This window comes from Exophiala xenobiotica (assembly GCF_000835505.1).
Source record: "Exophiala xenobiotica strain CBS 118157 unplaced genomic scaffold supercont1.3, whole genome shotgun sequence".
Lineage (NCBI taxonomy): Eukaryota > Fungi > Ascomycota > Eurotiomycetes > Chaetothyriales > Herpotrichiellaceae > Exophiala > Exophiala xenobiotica.
Genome location: NW_013562492.1, coordinates 1,382,039 through 1,404,239, shown reverse-complemented (window position 1 = coordinate 1,404,239; position 22,201 = coordinate 1,382,039). Strand labels below are relative to the sequence as shown.

The 22,201-nt window shown below is 52.8% G+C and overlaps 6 protein-coding genes across 7 annotated transcripts; 5 read left to right on the top strand and 1 right to left on the bottom strand.

The window, feature by feature from the left end:
* Nucleotides 1-578: 578 nt before the first annotated feature.
* On the bottom strand, nt 579-1,153 carry PV05_04716 (uncharacterized protein; the record flags this gene model as incomplete). Its single annotated transcript, XM_013461145.1, has 2 exons — nt 804-1,153; nt 579-726 (listed from the first exon to the last, which is right to left on the bottom strand). Exons 1-2 carry the CDS (start codon nt 1,025-1,027, stop codon nt 579-581), a joined length of 372 nt encoding a protein of 123 aa, XP_013316599.1. The 5' UTR covers nt 1,028-1,153.
* Nucleotides 1,154-3,336: 2,183 nt separating this feature from the next.
* Nucleotides 3,337-6,496, top strand: PV05_04715 (uncharacterized protein). The gene is made up of 8 exons (XM_013461144.1): nt 3,337-3,645; nt 3,693-3,789; nt 3,886-3,976; nt 4,037-4,949; nt 5,008-5,400; nt 5,471-5,697; nt 5,774-5,977; nt 6,046-6,496. Exons 1-8 carry the CDS (start codon nt 3,377-3,379, stop codon nt 6,225-6,227), a joined length of 2,376 nt encoding a protein of 791 aa, XP_013316598.1. The 5' UTR covers nt 3,337-3,376; the 3' UTR covers nt 6,228-6,496.
* Nucleotides 6,497-6,955: 459 nt separating this feature from the next.
* Nucleotides 6,956-9,357, top strand: PV05_04714 (uncharacterized protein). Its single transcript, XM_013461143.1, has 11 exons — nt 6,956-7,209; nt 7,292-7,395; nt 7,477-7,520; nt 7,590-7,783; nt 7,854-7,951; nt 8,021-8,110; nt 8,186-8,325; nt 8,397-8,535; nt 8,642-8,773; nt 8,837-9,000; nt 9,106-9,357. Exons 1-11 carry the CDS (start codon nt 6,963-6,965, stop codon nt 9,269-9,271), a joined length of 1,518 nt encoding a protein of 505 aa, XP_013316597.1. The 5' UTR covers nt 6,956-6,962; the 3' UTR covers nt 9,272-9,357.
* Nucleotides 9,358-9,606: 249 nt separating this feature from the next.
* PV05_04713 (uncharacterized protein) lies at nt 9,607-14,845 on the top strand. Its single transcript, XM_013461142.1, has 3 exons — nt 9,607-10,849; nt 10,899-11,373; nt 11,466-14,845. Exons 1-3 carry the CDS (start codon nt 10,184-10,186, stop codon nt 14,510-14,512), a joined length of 4,188 nt encoding a protein of 1,395 aa, XP_013316596.1. The 5' UTR covers nt 9,607-10,183; the 3' UTR covers nt 14,513-14,845.
* Nucleotides 14,846-16,376: 1,531 nt separating this feature from the next.
* Nucleotides 16,377-18,970, top strand: PV05_04712. Of its 2 annotated transcripts, XM_013461141.1 has the most exons (6): nt 16,377-16,526; nt 16,593-16,695; nt 16,786-17,461; nt 17,933-18,043; nt 18,114-18,241; nt 18,331-18,970. In XM_013461141.1, exons 3-6 carry the CDS (start codon nt 17,305-17,307, stop codon nt 18,580-18,582), a joined length of 648 nt encoding a protein of 215 aa, XP_013316595.1. In that variant the 5' UTR covers nt 16,377-16,526; nt 16,593-16,695; nt 16,786-17,304; the 3' UTR covers nt 18,583-18,970. The 2 variants fall into 2 exon arrangements, with proteins under 2 accessions (XP_013316595.1, XP_013316594.1); XM_013461140.1 differs by having other exon boundaries at nt 16,593-17,461.
* Nucleotides 18,971-19,384: 414 nt separating this feature from the next.
* On the top strand, nt 19,385-21,661 carry PV05_04711 (uncharacterized protein). Its single transcript, XM_013461139.1, has 2 exons — nt 19,385-19,912; nt 19,972-21,661. Exons 1-2 carry the CDS (start codon nt 19,581-19,583, stop codon nt 21,332-21,334), a joined length of 1,695 nt encoding a protein of 564 aa, XP_013316593.1. The 5' UTR covers nt 19,385-19,580; the 3' UTR covers nt 21,335-21,661.
* The last annotated feature ends 540 nt before the right edge of the window (nt 21,662-22,201 follow it).

Genomic DNA, 22,201 nt, shown 5'->3' with positions numbered 1-22,201 from the left:
GCACCGCAGTCCACTTTGGCTCCGTCATCAGATGCTTAGCGTCTCACGTGGACGCCGACGGCCCAGACCGTGCCGCTTTTACGACTACAATACTGTAATACCACCCGTGATGGACATGACTAGCTACAACCAGAACAAGTAGCTAGCCGCTATATAGAACCTAAGTCCCTAGAAAGGAGGCAGAAGGCTGAAACATCTTCTCTACTACAGCTACCTATTGTGAGCGTCTACTGGTTGTATAATAACTTATCGCGTCAACTCAGAAGCCATTCGTTTTTGGGGCTACTTGGCTCTTCAGCCTTGTCTCTGGTAATATGTCTCATGTGAATGGAGTCAAAGGCCGGTCTTGAATTTGCCAACAAGACCACGTAGTGAATTGTGGCCAAAGGGAGCTAATATCTGCATTCGAGTCCGACGTTGCATTTACCCTAAGGAGGTCACGAAAGCTTCGCATAGACCGTCTTAATCTCGATCCATGTATGAAGCCCCTCATCGCCAAGTTCCCGGCCAATTTTCCGAGCCCTTGTATCCGCCGATGGGCAAATCCTGGCAATAATAAGGCGAGGTCTCATTGACCGCTACTGTCCGGCCTCGAAAGTCTTTGCGACACGTAACGCGCGGTTGATGTCGGGGGTGAAAACACTGGCATAAAGACTGTATACAGTGCCGTTCGCTCGCCGGATAACATCCTCTTCATCCGTAAATGTGACCACGCACGAGACGGCACTATGTCACATATGAGGTCAGCAGGAGGATCAAGTATCATTTGGTTGAATTTAAAACAGCAAAGAACGAGACCATACCCAAACACTCCCTCTTTCATGAGATCATTATCCTCTGGAGGGTTGTGGGCGAGCGTAGGAGGCACTAAGAGCCCGCCGTCTTCCTGCGCCATCGGTGGACCTCCCAACAGGAAATTGACACAGTCTTCTCTAGCCTTCCGTAGGAATTTACAAATGTTGTCGTACTGGGCTTTGTCTGTCTGTGGCCCGTACGTAGTAATTGGGTCCAAAGGGTCTCCTTCCATTGAGAATTGAGCTTTGCCACTGACTGGCTCGGTGGTTCCTGCTGAATCCACACGCTGACCACTTTGAGCGCATTGAGAAGCCACTTTCGACAGGCGTAACAATTGCGTCTCGACAAACGAAGCGAATGGAGCCGAGTCTGTGTATTCCGGCCTCGAGTAGGATGCGGACGCACACAACGCCCTAATCGGCTCATGCACCATCCGTACCTGGCTTCGGCATACAGAGCTGGACTTCCCCTGAGGTCGGAATGGCACCCTGAGCCATACCTTTTTCCAAAGTTGCGATGTCTGGCGGCAGCGTCGGAGCGGGATGCTGCAAAAAGCGAAGGCCTTCTAAGCCGAAGCGCCCCGGATACCCCACACGCTTCGTAAACCCGGAAAGGGGACTGCATAGATCCGGGGGCGTGACCACTTTTTGATATTGCTGCAAGAGATCAAAGTACAAAAGTCCCCAATCACATCCTCTTGAAGGCTGCTTCGCAATAACCGACTTCAAACCCAGCGTGACTCGGCACAACCATTCAACGAAAAGGAAGCTTCCCATCTTCTCGAACATGGACCACATCACCGAGCGTCACTTTGGGCAGGATGAAGGACACATTGGGTTACGCAGTGACGTTGGAGGGCGGAAGGCTCACACAGAAACCCTGGAGCATATTCGCTCCGCTTCTAGCGTCAACATGAGCCCCGAACTCTTTGAAAAGTTGTACTTGTCACCACAGAACGCCGTCAGGGGAGATTTGCGACGGACTTTCGCCAACCCAACTCCAGTGTACGTCTTTCCATTGTGGTCTCTGTGGTCCTGAGCCTGCTTAGTGTCTGGAGAACTCGCTGTTGTCATACTTTGTTTTTGCAAGAACTGCTTTCTGACACATACATTTTCAGGGCTCTGGTTGGCTTCTGCCTGGGTCTCACTCCCCTTTCCTGCGACCTGATGGGGTGGAGAGGAGCGGGTGGAGCGGGCTCAGCGTCAACGTGAGTTTTTGGTGCACTCTGCTATCTCATCATCGGCGGGCAGGCACCGCTAACTTGACTAGGGGTGATTTCGTCTTTCTCAGTGGGCCGCTGCTGATCCTGTCCGGTCTGATGGAATTTATTCTCGGCAACACTTTCTCCTTTGTCGTCTTCATGTCGTACGGCAAGTCTTCCGCCCTCACGTTTGCCGTTTGCGCTAGAGGTGAATCTGACTGGGCTTTCGTGGATGCAGGGTCGTTCTATATGGCAGTGGCGGGCACCATCATTCCCTGGTTCAATTCTGCCGGGGCATATTCATCGACGGGAACGAACTTCATTGAAGGTCTTGAAAGTCCGGCATTCAACTCCAGCTTCGGTACGATCTCCTGAACAAGGCGATTTCCACGGAGCCGCTGCTTACTCCCCGTCCAGCATTCCTCATCCTCATGATGGCCGTCCTGAACTTGCTCTTTTTGATATGCTCCACCCGGACCAACGTTGGTCTTTTTGTGATCTTTTTCGCGGCGGTTCCCGGGTTCGCCGCATTGGCTGGTGCTCACTGGAAGATCGCATTGGGTCAGATGGAGGTAGCGAATACTCTCACCATTGTAAGGCTAAACTCCTAAGTTTCTACCGACCCTTGTTTCCCGTTGAAACAGGTGCTAATTGCCTTTTCACTTCAGGCCAGTGGGGCTCTTTTCTTCGTGTGCGCGATAGGCGGATGGTACCTTTTGTGCGCGCAAATGCTGGAGACCACACAGATGCCGTTCCAATTACCCGTTGGCGACCTGAGTCGATTCATGACAAGGAAGTCATCGACCATAGGAGAGCATGCAGCATGAGAAGGTACGATGGGAAGCATAGAAGCGCCGTTCTACCGTTTGTTTTTAGGGAACATGGCGACATACAAGAGGCTGGTGGGAGCCTGACAATCTGCTTCGGTAAACGATATAAGTCCAAGACCAGATGTGTAGAGCCGCATCCTTGAGCTTCATACTAGATATCAAAGGTGAAGAAGCCAGTTGGGCGGAGGTTTCGCAGGGCTCACTAAATAGTTAGGCTCCACTGCTTACCGTACGTCGTACGGAAGAAATGATGTTCCTTGCTCAGTGAATAACCTCGATAATAAATGGTTGCCCCGCGCCTGACACGGCCTGCACAAGCCTAGTGAGCCGGGTGCACCAGCCTGAGCAATCAACTAAACCAGAGCCTAGTAGCCCTTGGGAGCCCCCATCCTTTGCCAATGGGGTCACTAACTGGGCCTTGATGGGGGCGAAGATCTCGCGGGGCGTGGGATGAGGCTAATGTGCTATAAGAGCACGACTGGAGAGCATGCCACTTTTAAACATCTGCCTTGTGCCATGGAGAATTCGATCACATAACAGGCCAGTGTCCATGAATTTGGTTCATTCATCTACGCTTGGAGATGGCGGCGCCTTCGAGTCATGTCTGGATTTCTCTCCTCCTCCCGATAGACAAGGATCGAGTCGGACTCCTTGGGCACCACCACATGTGCCAAAGCGAAGCAAAGTCTCCCTAGCTTGCCACACCTGCCGAAGACGTAAGAAGCGCTGCGATGGCCTCTGGCCGTCCTGTACGCCGTGTAAAAGAAGACCTGATGGCTGGAAATGCCAGTACCCGGAAAAGACAATCACGGGGAAAGCGTACGGGAACACCCTTTGTCTAGTCTCCAGGATTGACTCTTCGAAAGGACTATTCCTACGAGCCTACAATTCCCTAGACCCGATTTTGAGGCTGCTTCTCGAGGTCAATCTAGACCTTTACCAGCAGTGGTACTAGCGACAAATGTCAGTCGCCAGCGGACTTGTCGGATGGCCTATGAGCTGTGGATGCCATTCGGCTCCCTGTCCAGAACGTTCACGTCGCGCTGACTGCATGTGCAGAAACCATCGAAGCGTCCGAGGCAAGATTTCAATCCGCCTCCATCAGATGGACCTGTGCCTTCGCGATTCGACTTTGCAGCCGAGCTTGGGAGTAAGTACCTTCCAGCTCTTTATTCTGGCATTGGACTTAGTTTCTACTAACCATGTCTAGATCTCTCGACATCGACCCTGCCCGTGGGTGATCCGTTGGCTCAGGTTCGACCTGATCGTTCGCACAAATCCCTGGTCGGTGTTTCATGTCTTAAATCTCACTCCGTACAACCCGTCTTAGAGATGAGAAGTGTGTATAGCACCGATGCCATGGCTGTCGTTTTTACGGCAACGTATGATGGCAGCGGGTTCTATGGCAGTTCGTCAACAGTCGCGTTCCTCGACAGCGTCATTCAAACCGCGGAGCAAGGCGATCAAATCCATGAAGACGTGAGCCCGATTCAGCAATCCGAGTGCCTTACCAGCCGAGAACCGACCAAGGTCTTCCGTGGCGCCAATGATGATGCCATGGGACCGAACGACGGTGGTCTCGTCCTTCCCGGGAAGAGACTGGCCGACGCTCTCTTGCAGTGCTTTTGGGACGTGGTCCATCCACTTTTCCCCGTCCTGCACCGACGCTCCTTCCTCGAAGCTTACGACGCACTCTGGATGAGGCATGCTCAGCCGGCGGACAGTGAGGGTAGCCAGGAAGACGAAGAATCCAATTCGTATTGCATGGTGAACATCGTCTTGGCCCTGGGAGCCCAATTCAACCAAGAGTTCTCTCCTGCCCAGAGAGCGCGGGCTTCCGACGAATTCTTTCAACGATCCAGACGGCTACTGGCACTGGATGCCCTGGATACTAGTTCCTTCTCGGCCGTCCAGACACTAGTTTTGACCGGCATCTACCTACAGTCGACGAAGCATGCCAATCAATGCTGGAACGTCGTCGGCTTGGCCATCCGAGCGGCCCAGGGACTGGGGTTGCATCTGAATGATGGACCATACTCAATCCCGGCCGATGGCTCGGTCGAAGCTGACATGAATTGGCAGATGAGATCACGAGTTTGGTGCTGCTGTCTAATCCTGGACCGGTATGTGAACGAAGCGGCCGTCCGCTGTGATTGATAATGACTTTTTTGAAATTGCTAGGCTTGTATCAATGACCTTTGGTCGTCCTTTCATGATTTCCAACCACTCGTCCAACACCATGCCTGCCCTTACAGATGAAGAAGGTGACTCTGAAGATGGTCAAGTCCTCGCGAGGGATTACGTTCCCCCCTACGGTTGTTTCGTATATTCGTTGCAGCTCTTCGACATCCTAGAGGATATCCTGTCTGCCTTGTACGCAGGAGTCACGGTGCCATTGCGTGCCAGGGGTGAAAGCGCCACCCGGCCGAATGTGCCTGATCTCACTAAGGTGGTTGAGCTGGATGCCCGCCTCAACGACTTCCACCGTGATCTGCCCTCATTTCTGAAACCTAGAGAGTGGTCACCTCTGGCGAGCGACTCGGCTACATTGCAGGCCAACGTGCTTCAAGTTCGGTACGTCCTCCAACCCCTGCTCTTCCTCTTCCGGACGCATGTCGCTGAAGGATGCTTCTGACTGCACTAGATTCTTTCATACACGAATTCTCCTGCTACGTCCCGTTCTGCTGGTTCTGATGCGAACAGAGTCTGGTCGGGTTGAAGACGACCAGACCATGTTCCGAACGGCTCTCTTGCGGGAGATGAGCCTGCGGATGTCCGAGGCATGCATAATCACGGCTCACGAGATGATTGAATTTCTGCACCAGAGGTTGGATACGGTTTATCGATCCGCCTGCTGGTACATGGTTTATTGTAAGATGTGCCCCTACAGATTCTGCTGCTGTTTCCCATCTTCTTCTCGTTCGGGGTGGTTGACACGGGGCAACAGTCACTTTCACGTCGGCAACCGTCCTGATTGCCGCAAAGCTGTGTCCTTCCTTGCGTGTGACGAGCGAGTCGTCACGGTTTCAGGCATCCTGGACCAAATGCCAGGCCATTTTGGAGTATCATAAATCACAAAGTCAATCTGCTTCGAGAGGCCAGCAGATTCTACGTGCTTTGGACGACAGGGTTTCGTCTCTGCTGACGCGATGTAAGTGATCCCAACTACATCCTATATACTGTTTCGCTGTACGCTGTCAACTGACCGATCACTCACAGCCACTGTGGCGACCTCGTCAGCTAAGCAATATAGCGGTGATGCCGGTGTTACTAATCCCACAGGGTCGACTAGCAGCGGCTTCTTCAAAGGCTTCGCGCAAGACAAGTCCCGCCGGGACTCTTTCTCTGAAGACTGGTTGTTGAACGACTTTGCGACCAACCTGGACTTCCTCGACCTCTGATACCGGCAAGACTCAGTGTGTCATGTGGCATGTTCGGTGCAACCCGGAAGAGCAGTTGTGCGCATGTGAGGGGTCTACACGTGGTCTCCCAACGCACCGGGGAAGGGAGAAGTTCAAGGAATGCGCCACCACAACCAGGCTGTACAGGCTCGGATCTATCATGATACCTTATGGTCATCGGGAGCAAGTTTACCAAACACCAAGGGAAAACGACAACGCACGCGCCCTTGTTCATAGAGTAAATCAACCACTGCAAACTCCAAACCAACGAATCACCTCCAATCATGTCCCAGCTTTGCAATACTGTATCACTAACCGGCCCTCAATTTCGTCTCGACAGCCCGCCGTCGGATTGACCCTCTAACCGTGAGGCCAACGCAGACTCATTTGGATGGCGACACCAGCTGCTATCACAGCAGATCACCGTGTACATCCTTCATCCTCGGTTCAATTGCTGCAGGGCCGCCGTTGTTGACCAATCGCCATGGCACAACCACCCGCCTCACCCGCCTCACCCGCCTCCGACGCCGCCCTCGCCGGCTCTGCCTCTACCTCCGCCAGCCTTCCGAAGCCCCACATCTATGCTGCCATCACGCGTTCCGACACTGGCGACGCCGGAGGGTTTCTTAACCGATCACGTCAGAATGAAATTCGACAGGTTGTACAGTATATTTGAGGGTGTCCGGACGTTGTCAATAGTAGAGACTCGCAGCAAGCCTGACCGCGACCAAAACCATGTCTCTCGCCAATGCACCGACAACACCCCAGCTGGAGCGTTCGAGACGGTTGTCGCTGTTGTTTCTCGGCATTCCTGCGTTCTTTACGCTCTACGTGTTCGTGACCATCGTCTACAATCTGTTTTTCCATCCCTTACGTCGATACCCTGGCCCTTTTCTTGCTAGCATCTCCCGGCTATGGAGTCGCATTGGCAATTTCCACGGATGCAAGTCGGAGCGTATTCACGCAGCTCATGAGAAATATGGTAAACACCCGCTTAACCTTTCCCCTCGGGGGCATTCTCGAGCAAGTCAAGAACGTCATGAGCCCTGACATACCGCGGACAGGACCTATCGTGCGGGTCGGTCCAAACGAACTCTCCTTTGCAAATCCAGCGGCCGTCCGCGACATATACACTTCAAAGAGCTTTGTGAAAGAGGAGACTTTCTACGTACGTACACGCAGGTAGCCACCCCTGCAGCCACCGCTCCCAAAAATTTAGTGCTAAGTACGGATCATCTGGTCACCGCAGCGAGCCAAGAGAATCTTCCATGAGAATCATCTTTTCAGCTTCCGGTATGTTCCACAGCGTCACAGCGTGCCTCAAGTATCACCAGGTGGGTGCTCCGTCATTGACTCCCACAGGAATGCCGAAGCCCACAACCAACGGCGGAAGCTGTTGGCCCGCGGATTCTCCCAGGCCGCTATCAATCAATTCGAGCCCAACCTGATTTCCAAGATTCAAACGCTTTTGGATCAGTGGGAACGGCTGAGCCGCTCGAGTGAGGAGCCGATCAACGTGTACCCATGGGCGCATTGGTTGGGATTCGACACTGTGTGTGAGTGTTTCCAAGCAAGGGCTGAAGCTCGCCCTGAGTACTCAGGCTCACCAGAAGAAATCCGTCACAGACCATCTGATGTTCGAAGAAGATCCGGGGTCGGTCAAAAAGGGCAAAGCCGACCCTATCATGCAGTACATCCGCGCATGGCGCCCGACATTTATCTATGTGAGTCCACTCCCCAGTCACAAACGAGACAGAGAGAAGTCACGAGGCCATCGGCTGAGGAGTCGACAGAAAGAATTCATGCCACAGTTGGAACAATGGGGACTATACGTGCCCGGGCGCGTGGGCGGGTATTTTCGAGATGTGCAGACCTGGAAAAAGGTTCGTGGACAATCCCCTTCCCCATCCCAGTATCCCCTTTTTATACACACATTTGGCCAACGCTATGCGCTACAGATCGCAATGGACGTCGTCGGCAAAGTTCGTGTCAATGGGACCAAGACTCCCTTCCTTAGCAATGTTCTCAGCAATCAGGACGCTTACTTAGGACGGCCCCTAAACGACTCGGAACTGGCAGAGGAGTGTATGGGCGGCATGTAAGACGGACCCACCAGTTCCAGACATAAGACAAGCTTGATCCGTACTGATGAGACAAACGAATGAACAGGTTTGGAGGCAGTGGGACCACTGCCAACACCTTCGTCTATATCCTTTGGGGCTGTCTCCGCAACCCAGACGTTGTCCGCAAGCTGAAAAAGGAGTTGAAGTCGGCATTCCCGGATCGATCTACGGTCCCTGATAATTTGGTACGTAACGAGATCCCGCATCAGACACACTGAGCACTTCCTTCAAATGAGTTGTCCACACGGAACCAGGATCTCGCTGATTTCTTCTCCACGTTTCGTCCAACAGACCTGCAGCAATCTTCCCTACCTCCAGGCCGTGATCAACGAAACACTCCGCCGGTACCCGACCATCATCGCAACGCTGCCGCGCACAGCCGCCGAGGACGTCGTAGTTGCCAGCCATCCTCTACCAAAAGGGGTAAGTTTTTCTGCCAGTTGCCTTGACGAGCCCCTAGTTGACAAGTCATTCACCTTCGCTCAGACCGTTGTTGGCACCCAAAACTACACCATCCACCGCTGGGAATCGGCATTCCCAGATCCAGAGAAATTCAATCCGGATCGATGGCTTTCGAGCAACAATGACGAGGAGCGCAAGCTGGCGTTCACTCCGTTTTCCGTCGGACCCAGGAGGTGTATTGGAATGAAGTGAGTCCTTGTCTTCCTTGATGCTGTCACTGTTGGATGTGTGGTCCAAACTATCTCCGTCCCTTGCGATGCGAAGGCTTACTGCTGACTGCATTGTCTGTTCAGTCTGGCAGAGATGGAACTTAATTTACTGACGGCTTGCTTTTTCTTGCGCTTTGACGCCACGATTGATTCTTCCATGACCGATGAGGATATGCGGTTGTACGATACATTCAACGCCGGCCCTGCCGGGGCTAAACTGCTAGTACATTTGAAGGTAGTGGAAGATTAGGCAGGGTTTAGGAGAAACCAAATCATCTGACTCTTGGGACGAGCATGAGGTGAAATAGATGTAGACCCAGTCTCAAATAGACTATCAACGTGGTACCAACCTAGACCGCTCGACGACCGGCGACCGGTAGCATAAGGGGGTGATCATAGGGCGGCATTGCAGTATTTCCTAAACCGGACGAGCCGCGAGCAGGCTGACTAAGCCTTGCACGGCATTGGCAGATGATGTCACCACGGTGCCTGACAGTTGAATTCCCAATATTTAGGCTCAGTTAACAGCGTCTTCCATGTCAGACAAGTCGGTATTTCGCAAAGGGCTGCCGCCTGCGCTCAAACCTGCCTTTAATCTGCGCACCTCACCTTGCGAAGTTCACCAACCACGTTCGCAACTCTACCAGTGATCAAAACGCCTATACACTCGCACGACCGTACCTACCTCGCACTCTATTGCTGGCAGAATCTCGCGACCACATTATCTTGATAACAGCCCGCCCCCAGTGATTGTTTACACCGCCTCCCCCTCATCCGACTTCGATAGCAGTACACCTGCTCTGCGCGATCCGGGACAATCGCAACAACAAGCCGCTGGCCCTGAAGCCCTCCCTGGTGCACTTGAAAGCAGCACACTTCTCGAGCACTCTTGATGGTGACAGCTGTGTGCTGCACATATTTGCTCATGCTCAAGAACCCAGCAACTGGCCGACTCTCAAAGTTGCCCTTGCACCATACTCCTCAGATTTCCTCCTCGAACGGCTTTGTCGCTCGAGATGTTTTTGGTTCTGTCTCGTTTAGACCAAGCTTGGATGGCACATCCTGATATCAGCTGCGAACGCTGATATACCTGTGCTCAAGAACATTTTCTTTTGTCATTTTCGTTTTGTCTTCCCACATATGGCCAGCATTGTCTTGTAGCATGGATCCCACAATACCCTCGCCGCAGAGAGGTGCCAAACCTCCAGGGAAGCGGGCATGGACTCCAGGAGTATCGAACCAAGCTATCGGCAATCTGTCATCCGGGCCAATATCAAATGAACGATCATTGACCGCCGGGTCTAATGATGGTCTTCCCAGGAAGAGAGCGAGGATCTCTGTTTCCGGAGCCGAGTCTTCTTCTCAGGCGCAGTTTGGGCATGAGACGTTGCCCAAGAGGCGTACGCTGCAGGATTTACCTGAAGAAATCCTCCAGCACATTTTCACTTTTCTTCATCCTATCATTCTGGGGCGTTTGATATGTGTCAGTCGCTATTTCCGTTCTTTGCTTGATCCAAGTTTACCCTTGCCACACGGGTCTAGTCAAGTCAAGCGCCTTGCCTTGCAAAGCCAGGATGCCGTTTGGGCAACCTCGCGGAAGAGATTCCTGCAAGGATTCCCCAGGCCCATGGATGACATGACCGAGCTGCAGATGTGGGGACTCATCCGTGGCCAGTACTGCCAGTTCTGCAAAAGGGGTTTTAAAGCAGACACGCCTAGTCAACCGAGGTTGCCTTGGAACGCAAGTCCAGGATTCAATAGCCTGCGTACCATCTGGCCCTTCCGCCTAAGGTCCTGTGGCAGATGTTTAGAGGACAGAATTGTCAAGGTGAGCCACAACTGACGAACCATTGCGCCCATTTCTCATTATCACATAGGAAACCGAGCTTCTAATTTCCGGATCATCTATTTTGCTTCCTGGATTGCCGTACGCTATATTGACTTCGTCAATGGACTACGTGCCCTCAGCAGTGCTAGAGCGAGCGCAGCCGCCTCCCCAGGTCCAACTCATCAAATACTACTTCAGGCCTCAGCTCCAAGAATTGCAAGCCGAGAGGGAAAGCGTGCAAGCTCTCGGAGCCCCTGCTCTGGAAGAGTGGTACAAAGGCCTTGAGAGCAGCGGAACCCAAAAAATTCTGGACGCTGCACGATTTGATCAGTGGGAACTCCAAGGTGGCCCTGCGAAGTTATCCTTAGCAGCTGCCGGTCTTGCTCCAAATACGGCCTCCAGTCAGGATCCTCGAATTCAAACACCTAATCCATCTATTCAGGCTCGGCATAAACCGCACCTTCCGCTGTCTGTGTCAGATGGCTTTTCTGGCAGCTCAGAATCTATGGACGTTGATACATCCGGTAAGTGCTTCCGAAATTGAATGCAAATGGCATGACGACAATCGTGAAATAAACCGGGCGCAATGCACACATACTGACGGAATATATGTTAGATTCACAAATTCAGGCTGCCCCGTCTGCGCATGCTATCCTGCAGGAAATACCTTTCCTCCCTGGACGACATCCACAGAGCGGAAAGCAAGGTGTTCCAGAGCAACAGCCACCTACTTCTGCACCATTTCGACGTCGGCCCCAACAGAGGGCTGAAAGGAATGTGCAAGAGGTAGAGCAGGCCAAAATCGCACGTCGCAGGGAGATCGAACAACGATGTCAGGATCTGCAACCGCCTATCATGGCGTCAACCCTGCCATTTATGGATGCATTCAAAGCAGCGATTCAGATAGCCCTACCTCTGAATGAGAGGGCCTGGGAAGTTTTGAAGCCGCGTTTATTGGCGCAACGTGCTGATGCGGAACGAAAGGAGCTCCTGCATAGTGCCTCACTACGTGGTTCGACAACGCAGCCCGAGGCACGTGAACAATTCGAAGAGGAGCAAAGGGTAGCACAAGAAAATGAGACCAACATGTGGCAAGAATTGAAAGTCCCTAGCCGAGAAAGGATTCAGCGGTACGCTCAGGAATTCATTCACCAGACTTGGTCTGACGGTCGCGGGGTGACCAAGGCTACAGCCAGTAAGTTTGCTGCTGAGGTGCTGTGCTATGTACGGCAGCGTTTCGACGAGGAGATTGCTCGAGAGGACAATATGCTCGCATTAAAAAGAACGGCGTTTCCACAGGACCCAGAGTCTCTGGCCTGTCGGAAATTGAAGCTGAGGGATATGAAATGGGCTTTTGAAGAGCTGGTTAAACCTCATACTGAGCGATTCGGAAAGGATCTGTTTCTTTGCCGTGTATGCGACACAAATCAGAAGTTGTTTTCTTTCGAGGCAATAATTCAGCACTACGCCGCCAAACATACTAATGGGTTGAGCTACGGCAATACTATCGTCTATTGGGAAGCTGACTGGCCCATCGAGCCCCCATTCGACCCATCGCCAAACATCCCCTGGGTACACGACCAGAGCCATGGCTTGCTACAACAGGAGACGCGGCATCAGTCATCATCCCCGGCTTGGCTCTCGCAGAAGAGTGGGCGGACTGGAGTCTATCACAATCACGTGAATGAAGTCATCAGCTTGACTACTCGATATTGGCGCATGACGGAAGGTGTTTGGGATCTGACGAATTCTGTTCGACTTTACGTCGTGATTCAGCACGTCAATGCCGGATTTTTACGAAGGTTTAAAGTTGAGCTTGGATTGCCACTTTTCCAGGACGTGATAGCCACTCGGACGGAGCTGCATTTCCTTAGGGGTGTGACTGGACTGCGGTGCCGCCCCTGCTCAGAGAATTTTCGAGCCATCCCGAGCAGATTAGGCGAAGTGAGTGGGATCGAGCATTCGGTGCTGGACCTGTTGAGTCATTTTCAACACGCGCATTGTGATTCAGATGCATTGAGCAGCAACCCCGGTTTTCAAGGACCATCCAATGGACTTGGCCAGGGATCCGCAAGACCGGATTGGAAACGAGACATGATATGGCTCCCGAGTGGTGCAGCTATAAGAGCCCTACAACATTCCCGGGGCATTGATCAAAACAAGCTTCAGACCATCGCTGAAGCATTCCCCGACCTCTTCGCGCACCCCTCTCCGCTGGCTGGCATGGCGCAGCAATCCAATCAACCCTTGGTAGCCGTCCCTTTGCCGGGTTCGCGCTTCATCGACTCTGTACCCGCTCGAGTGGGCCACCTGAATATGCGAGGTACTGGTGCTGGCTACTACTCAACCCGCTCTGAAGGTTCCGTAAGTGTCAGGGACGAGCACGATCCTCATGGGCCCACACCGGCAGTGCCGCCAAGGAGCCCACTGGAAGCTCAGCCGATCATGTCTTCACCACCCAGGGGCGTTGCCCATCATAGGGCCGCATCTTCACATGTGGCAACATATGCACCTCGCCGAGAATACCACTTTGCAGCCCCAGAGGCGGGCCCTCCGTGGGAAGTTCGCGAATGGCAGGGACCGCTGTCACGAGATTCGGTGGTCTATTCATACGAAGATGGGTCTTCGAGGTGGTCTTATCGAGAGCCGTTGACTGCCTATAGCGAAACCACGATTTCTGAAGCACGACCAGAAAGCAAGGCTACCAACCGACATTCTCTTCACTTATCAGCCGCTTCGGAACAAGGCCCTGCACCAAGTCGTGTGGGCACCCGAGAAGGAAGCGACGACCGTATGTCAACCGCGGCAGCAGATTTTCTTGCAAACTTCGACCCAATGGCTAATGATGTGAACGAGGACGCAGGAGATGACGGCCGGCGCTCGTTCGGGCGTCGAACAGGATCTCGACTTGTGGACGGTCCAGGCTCACGGCCAACAACAGGCTTGTCTAGACACTCTCCACCCCGTCCTCCTTTGCTAGATGCGGTCCTCAGTATGGATCAGCCGACTCAGGGGAGGCACACAACTTCCCTGCCAGTACGTCAAACCGTCAGGCCTACTCCGGCAGGCCCCGACCAGGACAGGTTTTGGGTCAGCGAGGCTGCCATGCATGGAGACCCTATCCGTCAGGGCCCTTCTACTATGGCAGTTGGTTGCGACTATTCTGGAGGTAGTCTTCCACCGAGACCGCATCGATTTCGATACGAAAGCGAATTGAGAGGAGCTCATGACGGATCGGTAGCCCGCACTGGGTCGGACGTCGAGGACAGATACCCTTATCATCAGGAATATCCTCCGGTGTCAAGACAGTACGAATACACTGAAGTTCCCCCGCAAAGGTATTCCTATCGAATAGAGGAACCCGGTCTTCGCTACGTTGAGTTTCCAGAACCAGGAGCCCAGCCTTACCTGGAACGCAGACAATACTCCGATCGAAGGAGTACGGATGAAGAACACATTCGGCTTGCTCCAAGAAATTATAGGGTTGACGATGACGATTACCACCTGCGAGATCCTCAAGGGCCCCGTCGCTATGCCCAGCACGACGGCCACGGTCCACGGGAGCCTGTTGGAGAGGCACGGCGAATCCACGCCTTGACAGATGGTGGGCGAGAAATTGTCTATGAGCCAGTACAGGGGGCCAGGCGTTATGCCTCACCCTGACTGAACGGCAGAATTCGAAGAAACTTCGAGCCTTTGCGATTGTGGGATTGGACGACCAGCTCCTATGCCTCGCATTCTGCGCGTACGGGACAACTTTGGCCCCAGTCTCTTTTTTTTTGTTGCACCATCTTCTATCAGTACGCTGGGAACGGGTTACCTTCGTTGGCATGCGCCGATTCACGAGGGTCGGTTTGCTGAAGGTTTTTTGCTTTGGAATGATACCCCGTCATGTTTTCATCGCACCATTGAGCGCTCATGTTTTGCAGCATTAGACTGCTTGAATGAATATAGTTTATTCACGCTTCATTTCGAAATTGAACTGTGAACCTTCGGGTTTGTCGGCTCCTAGCTCATCATTTTCTGTGTTGTCTCTCAGAGACTGTGCATCTCGAATGGCCAGCGGGAGTCACTCCTCGTTTAGCAGACTTTACTTTTGCAGGAGTAGCACGTGGGAGCATTATCCATTGGGCAGGAGCATAACATCATCATGCTTGTGGGTGGACACAGCGCACATCCGAATCCATGCAGCGCTTTTATGCGGAGCGTATGCGTGTCTGCCCAATGTGAGGCGCAGGGGTACGGCGCTCGCATTGTCTTTTGTTGATGTTCTATACTTACCACGGCACAGGGCATAACGGGCTCCCCGATCCCAGCTGTGTAATCGCATGCGGCAGAAAAGCTCTCGGGTTCCGAATCGATTACAATGGACAATCACGTCGGGCGGACTATGGCAGGTGCCTGTACAACGTTGTGTAACTGGAAAAGTGTCAGTCGATCAAGGTAATGCGCACCCACGCCGTGGCTTATGTGGCTTGTTTTTGACACCCACGGGCAGGGCTTGTCTCGCGCTTATGCATGATCAGAGCCAGAAGCAATTCGCACATGATGCTGACCGCCCAATACCGAGCCGGTCGCTTGATATCTGGTTGTTGATTGGTGAGCTGCGATGCGTCATTGCTGCTTCATGTGACGAACGAAATACTTTATGCTGGTTGGTGATTGTGTCACGACGAGGGAAATTGAGAAATGCTATCACTTCACATCAGTGTTAGGGAAAGCCTTCTTCTTGAAACTGGGAAATGAGATTGCAGCGCATAACCATGATCAGGATCACGGGATAGACAAACGGTGAGGAAAGGCGGTGGCTTCACCGCGACTTGGGAGCCGGGTTAGTGGTCACGAAGGGGTGATCAGGCTTTGAGCTTCTCGTAGGATTCCTGGTCGAGCGGTCAACAAAGTTCAAGGTCGGGAGGCGCCAGTAGATGTGGCATGGAGCTGGAGAAAGGGCAGGATCGTGACATAGGGTCCCGAGAACAGGAGACAGCTTCTACCATGAAGACACTGCAATATGGCTCGAGTTTGGCACCAACAGCACCATAAGAACTTGAACATTATCCCAGGCCCGTACCAGTGGAATGGATCGGGTGAAGCTGATGGCTTGCAGATTACCAGGTATACTGAGGGTACCGAGAACAAGGGAAATGTCATGCAGGAAGATGCGGACATGGAGGTCAAGCGAGGCCATCAATCAGCGCGGCGCGCTGTGCGAGCAAGACACATAGCCGATAGTCGGGTCGAGTCGTCGTAGCCAATGCCCAAAGATGGGAAGCTCTTGTTACGGGAACCGTCAAGGCCGTGCACGGTGAAGTCAGGGCCATCATGGGGCCATCATGGGCTGGTGAGGCCAAGTTCAGTTAAGCCACTTAGCCCCAGTGTGTGCCTTAGGTGGCAAGGGTAGCAAGCCAGCCACCATTATGGGCACCCAACAGGGAAGGTCGGTGCCTAACGGAAGTACGAGTACTGTATCCGTACACAGTAAGGTAGGTAAGGTAACCGTGTGTATCTGTGTGTTGGGAGCAGTCCCCTCCCTCCACCTCGAGCCAACCATCTCTTTCTCGCATTCCACTTCCACCCACCAACGAACCATCATCTCTCTCTCTATCTATCCTGGTCCATCCAAATCCGCTGGTGTTTGTTGGCACTGGTCAGTACACACTACTGTCAACAATACTAGGTACACACTCCGTGCTCTTGTTTCATTTGATCACGGCTTTTAGTCGCAAAGGCTGACTGGCGACAGACATTGTTGTTTTCTTCCGCCTATCCAATCGTTCCTTCTGCGGCGACCAGAGCAGCAACTTCATTCGTCTTGCTCATTCCCACCTCCGCCTTACGTCGCGCATGTATGTTTAGATTCATTCTTTTCACTAGATCTCGATACTAGGCGACGCATCTAGTCAACAAGCATTTTTGCCGGCTGACCAGACTTGCAGCGTACCAAGCATCAGCACCAGCCCGAGCAACGGTATCTGCATCTGCGTCCTGCAGCTGTCCGTCCCCGTTCCGATCCTCGTCGCTGCGCATTCGCTCCATCGCGTCGCAAGCTGTGCTGTACACGCCTTTCCAATCCACTCAAGCCGAGTCTTCGTCTTCCCACTTTCCGGCACCAGATTCGTCATTCGCGCCTCGTGGTAGACCGCCTCAACACAGGCTCGTGGCCGATTCGACTGCCTCCTCCGAAGGCCCCTCCCAAGGCCGTCCTCGCGCACGCTGCAACCACTTCCGCCTCCCCCACCGTCCTCTAGCCAGCCTGGGAAGCTTGCCGACTGGAAATCATTTTGGGCACACACGGCGCAAGAGAAGGCGATCGTCTGACCAACTGGTCCGAGAGTGACGCAGGCCAGCATTAGGCATTCTGCGTCGGTGCCGCCTCAGGGTGTGACGTGGTCAAGGTTAGCCAAACAATTTCTCGCCTTGCTATCCGGCCGCTGCGGCTATCCTGAAACTACATCATGTCGACCTCCCCACCCAAAGAGCCCGATGTCGAACAGAGTGCACAGTCCGGCGAAGAGCAGGATCATATGGATCGCGAACAAGAAGGACAAGCAGGCACCGGTCTAGGTGAATTCGAGGTCAAGGAGCAAGACCGATGGCTTCCCATCGCAAATGGTTGGTGCTGTTTCATTTCACATCCCTTTACTGCCTTCCCTTCCCTTTTCCCAATGTGCGACAGAAAACCTCTATGGGTGTTGGGAATTTGATTTGTTCGACCCTTGCGTTACGGCCATGCGTCTTTGCGCGCGCATCCAGGAACGCTGCTTAAACCCCTCTGTACGAATCCGAATGTGCGTGACGCTGCACCTTCTCTTTAGCCAGCTTCGTCTCATTCGTTCGTGCTTCTCCTCTTCTCGAGCCATGATTTGCATCGCAGCTCTGCTTTGCGCTGACTGGTGCGGTACCTGGACCACTCAGAGGACTTGATCAACATTGCTTCCTAGCGATACAACACTCTGAAAATGTCTTCGGACCACGACTCCAAACGTCCATCGTCGTCCCGACGCCATGGAGGTCGCTCATCGTCATCATCATCCGCTTCAGCTTCAGTTATGTCAGATGCTAACATACGAAATTTTGCGCCAGTTGCCCGAATCATGAAACAGGCTCTGCCCGACAACGCCAAAATCGCAAAAGAGGCCAAAGAGTGTATGCAGGAATGTGTGAGCGAATTTATCAGCTTCATCACGAGCGAAGGTACGTCGAGGAACCCGAACTTCTAGAAGCCTCCTGGGCGTCGGGTGGCCTTTTGACTAACGTTGCACAGCATCCGAGAAGTGTCAACAGGAAAAGCGCAAAACGGTCAATGGGGAGGATATTCTATTCGCCATGACCTCGCTTGGGTTCGAGAACTATGCCGAGGCGCTCAAGATCTATCTTTCCAAGTACCGCGAAGTAAGTTCCGAGTCCCTCCTCTCCTCTCCTCTCTCCTTTGTCAACTCGACAGGGAATTCAATCTGAACATTTGAACTGATTGGGATGAGACCCAATCCACAAGGGGCGAGAACCAGAACAGACCAACCAGCAGCGGTTATGGGGGCCCAGTCGGGGGCGGCGGTCAGAGCAATGCAGCCGGTGGGCCCGCAGCAGGCTACGCCGGGCAACCCGAGCATGCCACCGACTTATTGAACCAGAGCCATGGCTTGAATGCGAGCGAACACGATGCTACCAGCGCGTACGGCTATCCCGGCGCCGTGCCCACCGGCCACAATGGCATCTCCAACGACAACTTCTAGGACACGAGATGGGGCCCGAAAGAGTGAGGGCAGCTATGGCACAGCAAATGACAAGAGTATATTTTTTGCCCGTTCCTCGAGCACGGCCTGTGGAGATGTGAAGCTAAGTGGCAGGGTGGTGAACGAGAAGACGGCTATTGTGACAAGACTGACGGTCCATTCGTTTCTGCGTCTAATACTTGTACATGGATGAGGGGTGGGCTGGCAATTCTGGTATCTCAAGGGATGGCAGGGGAAGGAATAAAAGGGGGCTGTCTGAACATGGAAAGATTATGTTGCCCACTGGCAATTCAGGATGAAAGACCTATGGCAAAGTGGATGAGGAGAGTAGGAGGTAAAGAGCTTGAGACAGAAGGCAATGAAGTATTGAGGTTATGCATCATAGAGCTCTCGGACCGTTTCTCTCGTTTTTTTTCTTTTTCTGTTTTTGTGGCTTCGATTGATAGTGGTATGCTGACTGGCAATTGCAGGATGTCAAGATAATGGCCAGCAGCCCGGTCATCTACTAGATGACGGCTAGGCGCCTTCCACTCCGCCCACTTTCGAAATATACTGGAAGCTTACGGAGAACCTTGGTATCGATGGACATGGACATATGCAAGAATGCAAAACACGCCCTCCTGATGGCAGATTAGGACGTATTTGGTATGGCTGCCGCTCTCACGTGCTTCAACGCGATATGATTGGCTGATGTGGACACGGATGAGCCGGTGATAAGCTGATAACCGATTGCAAGCGCACTTTTCCTTGTCACCCCCTTGTCTTGTCCTCTTTCATTTACATAATTTTCTTCCAGCCTTGGAGGTTGCATCTTTTTGTCAGGACGTCACAGGACCCAGATTGACGTTGCAGTTTTCGCCCCGGTTATATCTATATTGATCTCACTGTTTTCTGTCCTTGAAGCGGTTGCTGTTGCTACGCATAACTTGCCTCGCTCGCACCCCAGGAATTTCTCACAGCAAGCTGTCCACCAGAAGTCTTCCGTATTGGAGGTCGATATGGCACCTCACGCCGAAGTCACCGGCTTTACGGACACGTCTTCGGTAGTTGTTAACGACTCAGCCCAGACGAAAACTCCGCCTCGTCCTGTCTTTACAATCGACGATGTATTACCGCACCGACAGAAGTCCAAACCGCCGGCGACTACTGTGGCTGCGTTCTCAGATGCCAATATGTTCAAGAGTAAAGGGTGCTTCAGCAAACCGAAAGCCAAGAGTTTCGCGCATCGGTTGACGGAGGAGAGTAAATCAAGGAAACCGTCGAGTCTGAAGGGCGCCATGAAGTACTTCCGGCCCGGCACCATCAGTCTGTGTGGTGGATTGCCGAGTAGGTATGTGGGACTTGTTTTGCCGCTGCCATGCTCGTCTGCTTGAACTGACTGTGCTGCAGTGACTACTTTCCTTTCGAAGAGCTCAGTGCAATGATACCCGTCCCGCCTGAATTCTCGGAAGCCCAGACAGCAATATCAGGGAAGAGTTTCTCCTCGGGTAAGCACGACGCCACACGAGATGGCAAGGCTTTGCTCGATCTTTCGATCGCGCTGAACTACGGACAATCCATGGGCCCGGGAGCCTTGATGCGCTTCCTCACCGAACACACAGAGATTGTGCACAGTCCGCCTTACTCAGATTGGGATATCTGTATGACTTCTGGGAGTACCTCTGCATTGGATATTGCCTTGCGAATGTTCACGGAGCGAGGCCAGTATGTTATAACCGAAGAGTATACCTTCAGCTCCGCTATCGAGACCGTGGCGCCCCTGGGAGCGAAAATGCTGGGGATCAAGATGGACGCGGATGGGATGCTGCCTGATGATTTGGACAATACCTTGTCCAATTGGGATGAAAAGGCACGCAGAGCACCAAAACCGTTCTTGGTGTACACCGTACCGACCGGCCAGAATCCTACGGCCAGCACGCAGTCTTTGAAGCGGAGGAAGCAGATCTATGCCGTGGCCGAGAAACACGACCTGTTCATTCTGGAGGATGAGCCATATTATTTCCTGCAGATGGATCCCTTTGTCTCCGGTCACACGCATGCTGTGTCCTCGCCGTTTGAGCCAGTGTCCGTGGCAGATTTCCTCTCGAATCTCGTCCCTTCGTACCTCTCTATCGACACATCCGGACGAGTGCTGAGGTTGGACTCATTTTCCAAGATCATTGCCCCTGGTAGTCGTGCAGGTTGGGTCACCGGTGCGCCGCTAGTCATTGAGCGATTCATGCGACATAACGAGGTCAGCGCACAAACACCTTCAGGCTTCTCGTTGATCGCCCTGTATAACCTGCTCGAAGAGAACTGGGGCCACAGGGGGTTCTTGGAATGGTTGATGTTCATTCGTGCCGAGTACACGCGGAGGAGGGATATCATTGTGAATGCTTGCGAGGAGCATTTGCCCAGCGAAGTGTGCAGTTGGGTGCCGCCAAAGGCGGGCATGTTCCATTGGATCAATGTTGATTTGACGAGGCATCCAGTCTATGAGTCGAAGGGTGGGCAGATCGACTATGCTAGTCTGTTGGAGATTGAGGATAGCGTGTTCACGTCGTGTGCTGAGCAGGGTGTGTTGATTGCGAAGGGGAGCTGGTTCCGCGCGCAACGAGCCACGGATACGGAACTGTTCTTCCGCACGACGTTTGCGGCGGCGCCGGCGGACAAGATGAGAGAGGCGATCGAGAAGGTCGGTGTGGCTATTCGGAAGGAGTTTGAGATTGATGGTGAGATTGTGGAAGGGAGGACGAACGGGCATGCAAAATGAAGAGCTCGAGAAGTGCGTCTGGTGGGTTCGTCGGGATATTGTCACTTTCAAAGCAGGAGCAAGGGACGGAGTGAACGGCATACCAGGACAGGACACGACTGCCTTTCTTGGAACAAGTACAGAGATCTCATCAGGCACTACATGGGATTAAGGACTCGATTGGGATAACAAAAACCTAAGGGCAAGGCATTGAGGGTTGAGTGACGGGACCTGGTATCTCCTTAGCATTGGCATGGGCATCGTCTGGAGTTTAGTACTTGCGAACCGGGCGATAGAGTACCCCAATAGCATTCAAGGGTGCGGAGCGACACCTTCGTTATTGTGCACCGTCTTAATGTCTGATCTTCTGATAACAGCAGCGATGCAATCGATAGTCAAGTCAGAGGGAGCATCAAAGGAGAGAAGAGCATTAGTGAGTGTCTACACACATTAGGCCCGCCCTCAATAGGCCTTGGGGAAGGTGAGCCGAGCATATCGTAAAAGGAAAGTTTGCCGCAGATGCTTTTTGGGCCACTTCACACATGTACTATGTACTACTGTGTCTCTTGAAAAGTATCAACTTGTCCTTCTACAATAATCAATAAAATAACATCCTTGCTACTCCAGGAGGACCAGATGCCTCTCGACCATATGCAGGGCCAATCAATGCATCTCCTCTCATCAACAGCTGAGCTACGGAAACCTCGGCATCAAAACCCAGGTATGGTTCAAGTTGCTTTTGCCGCCTTCTCCACATGAAACGCGAAAATTCTGTAGGGTAGCAACCTGGCCAGAGCGAGGTTCAGCCTGATCACAAATGACACAAATAATCGACATAAGCAGATAAACAAGATCTCCACCAACGACGACGGCCTAGAACATCTCAAT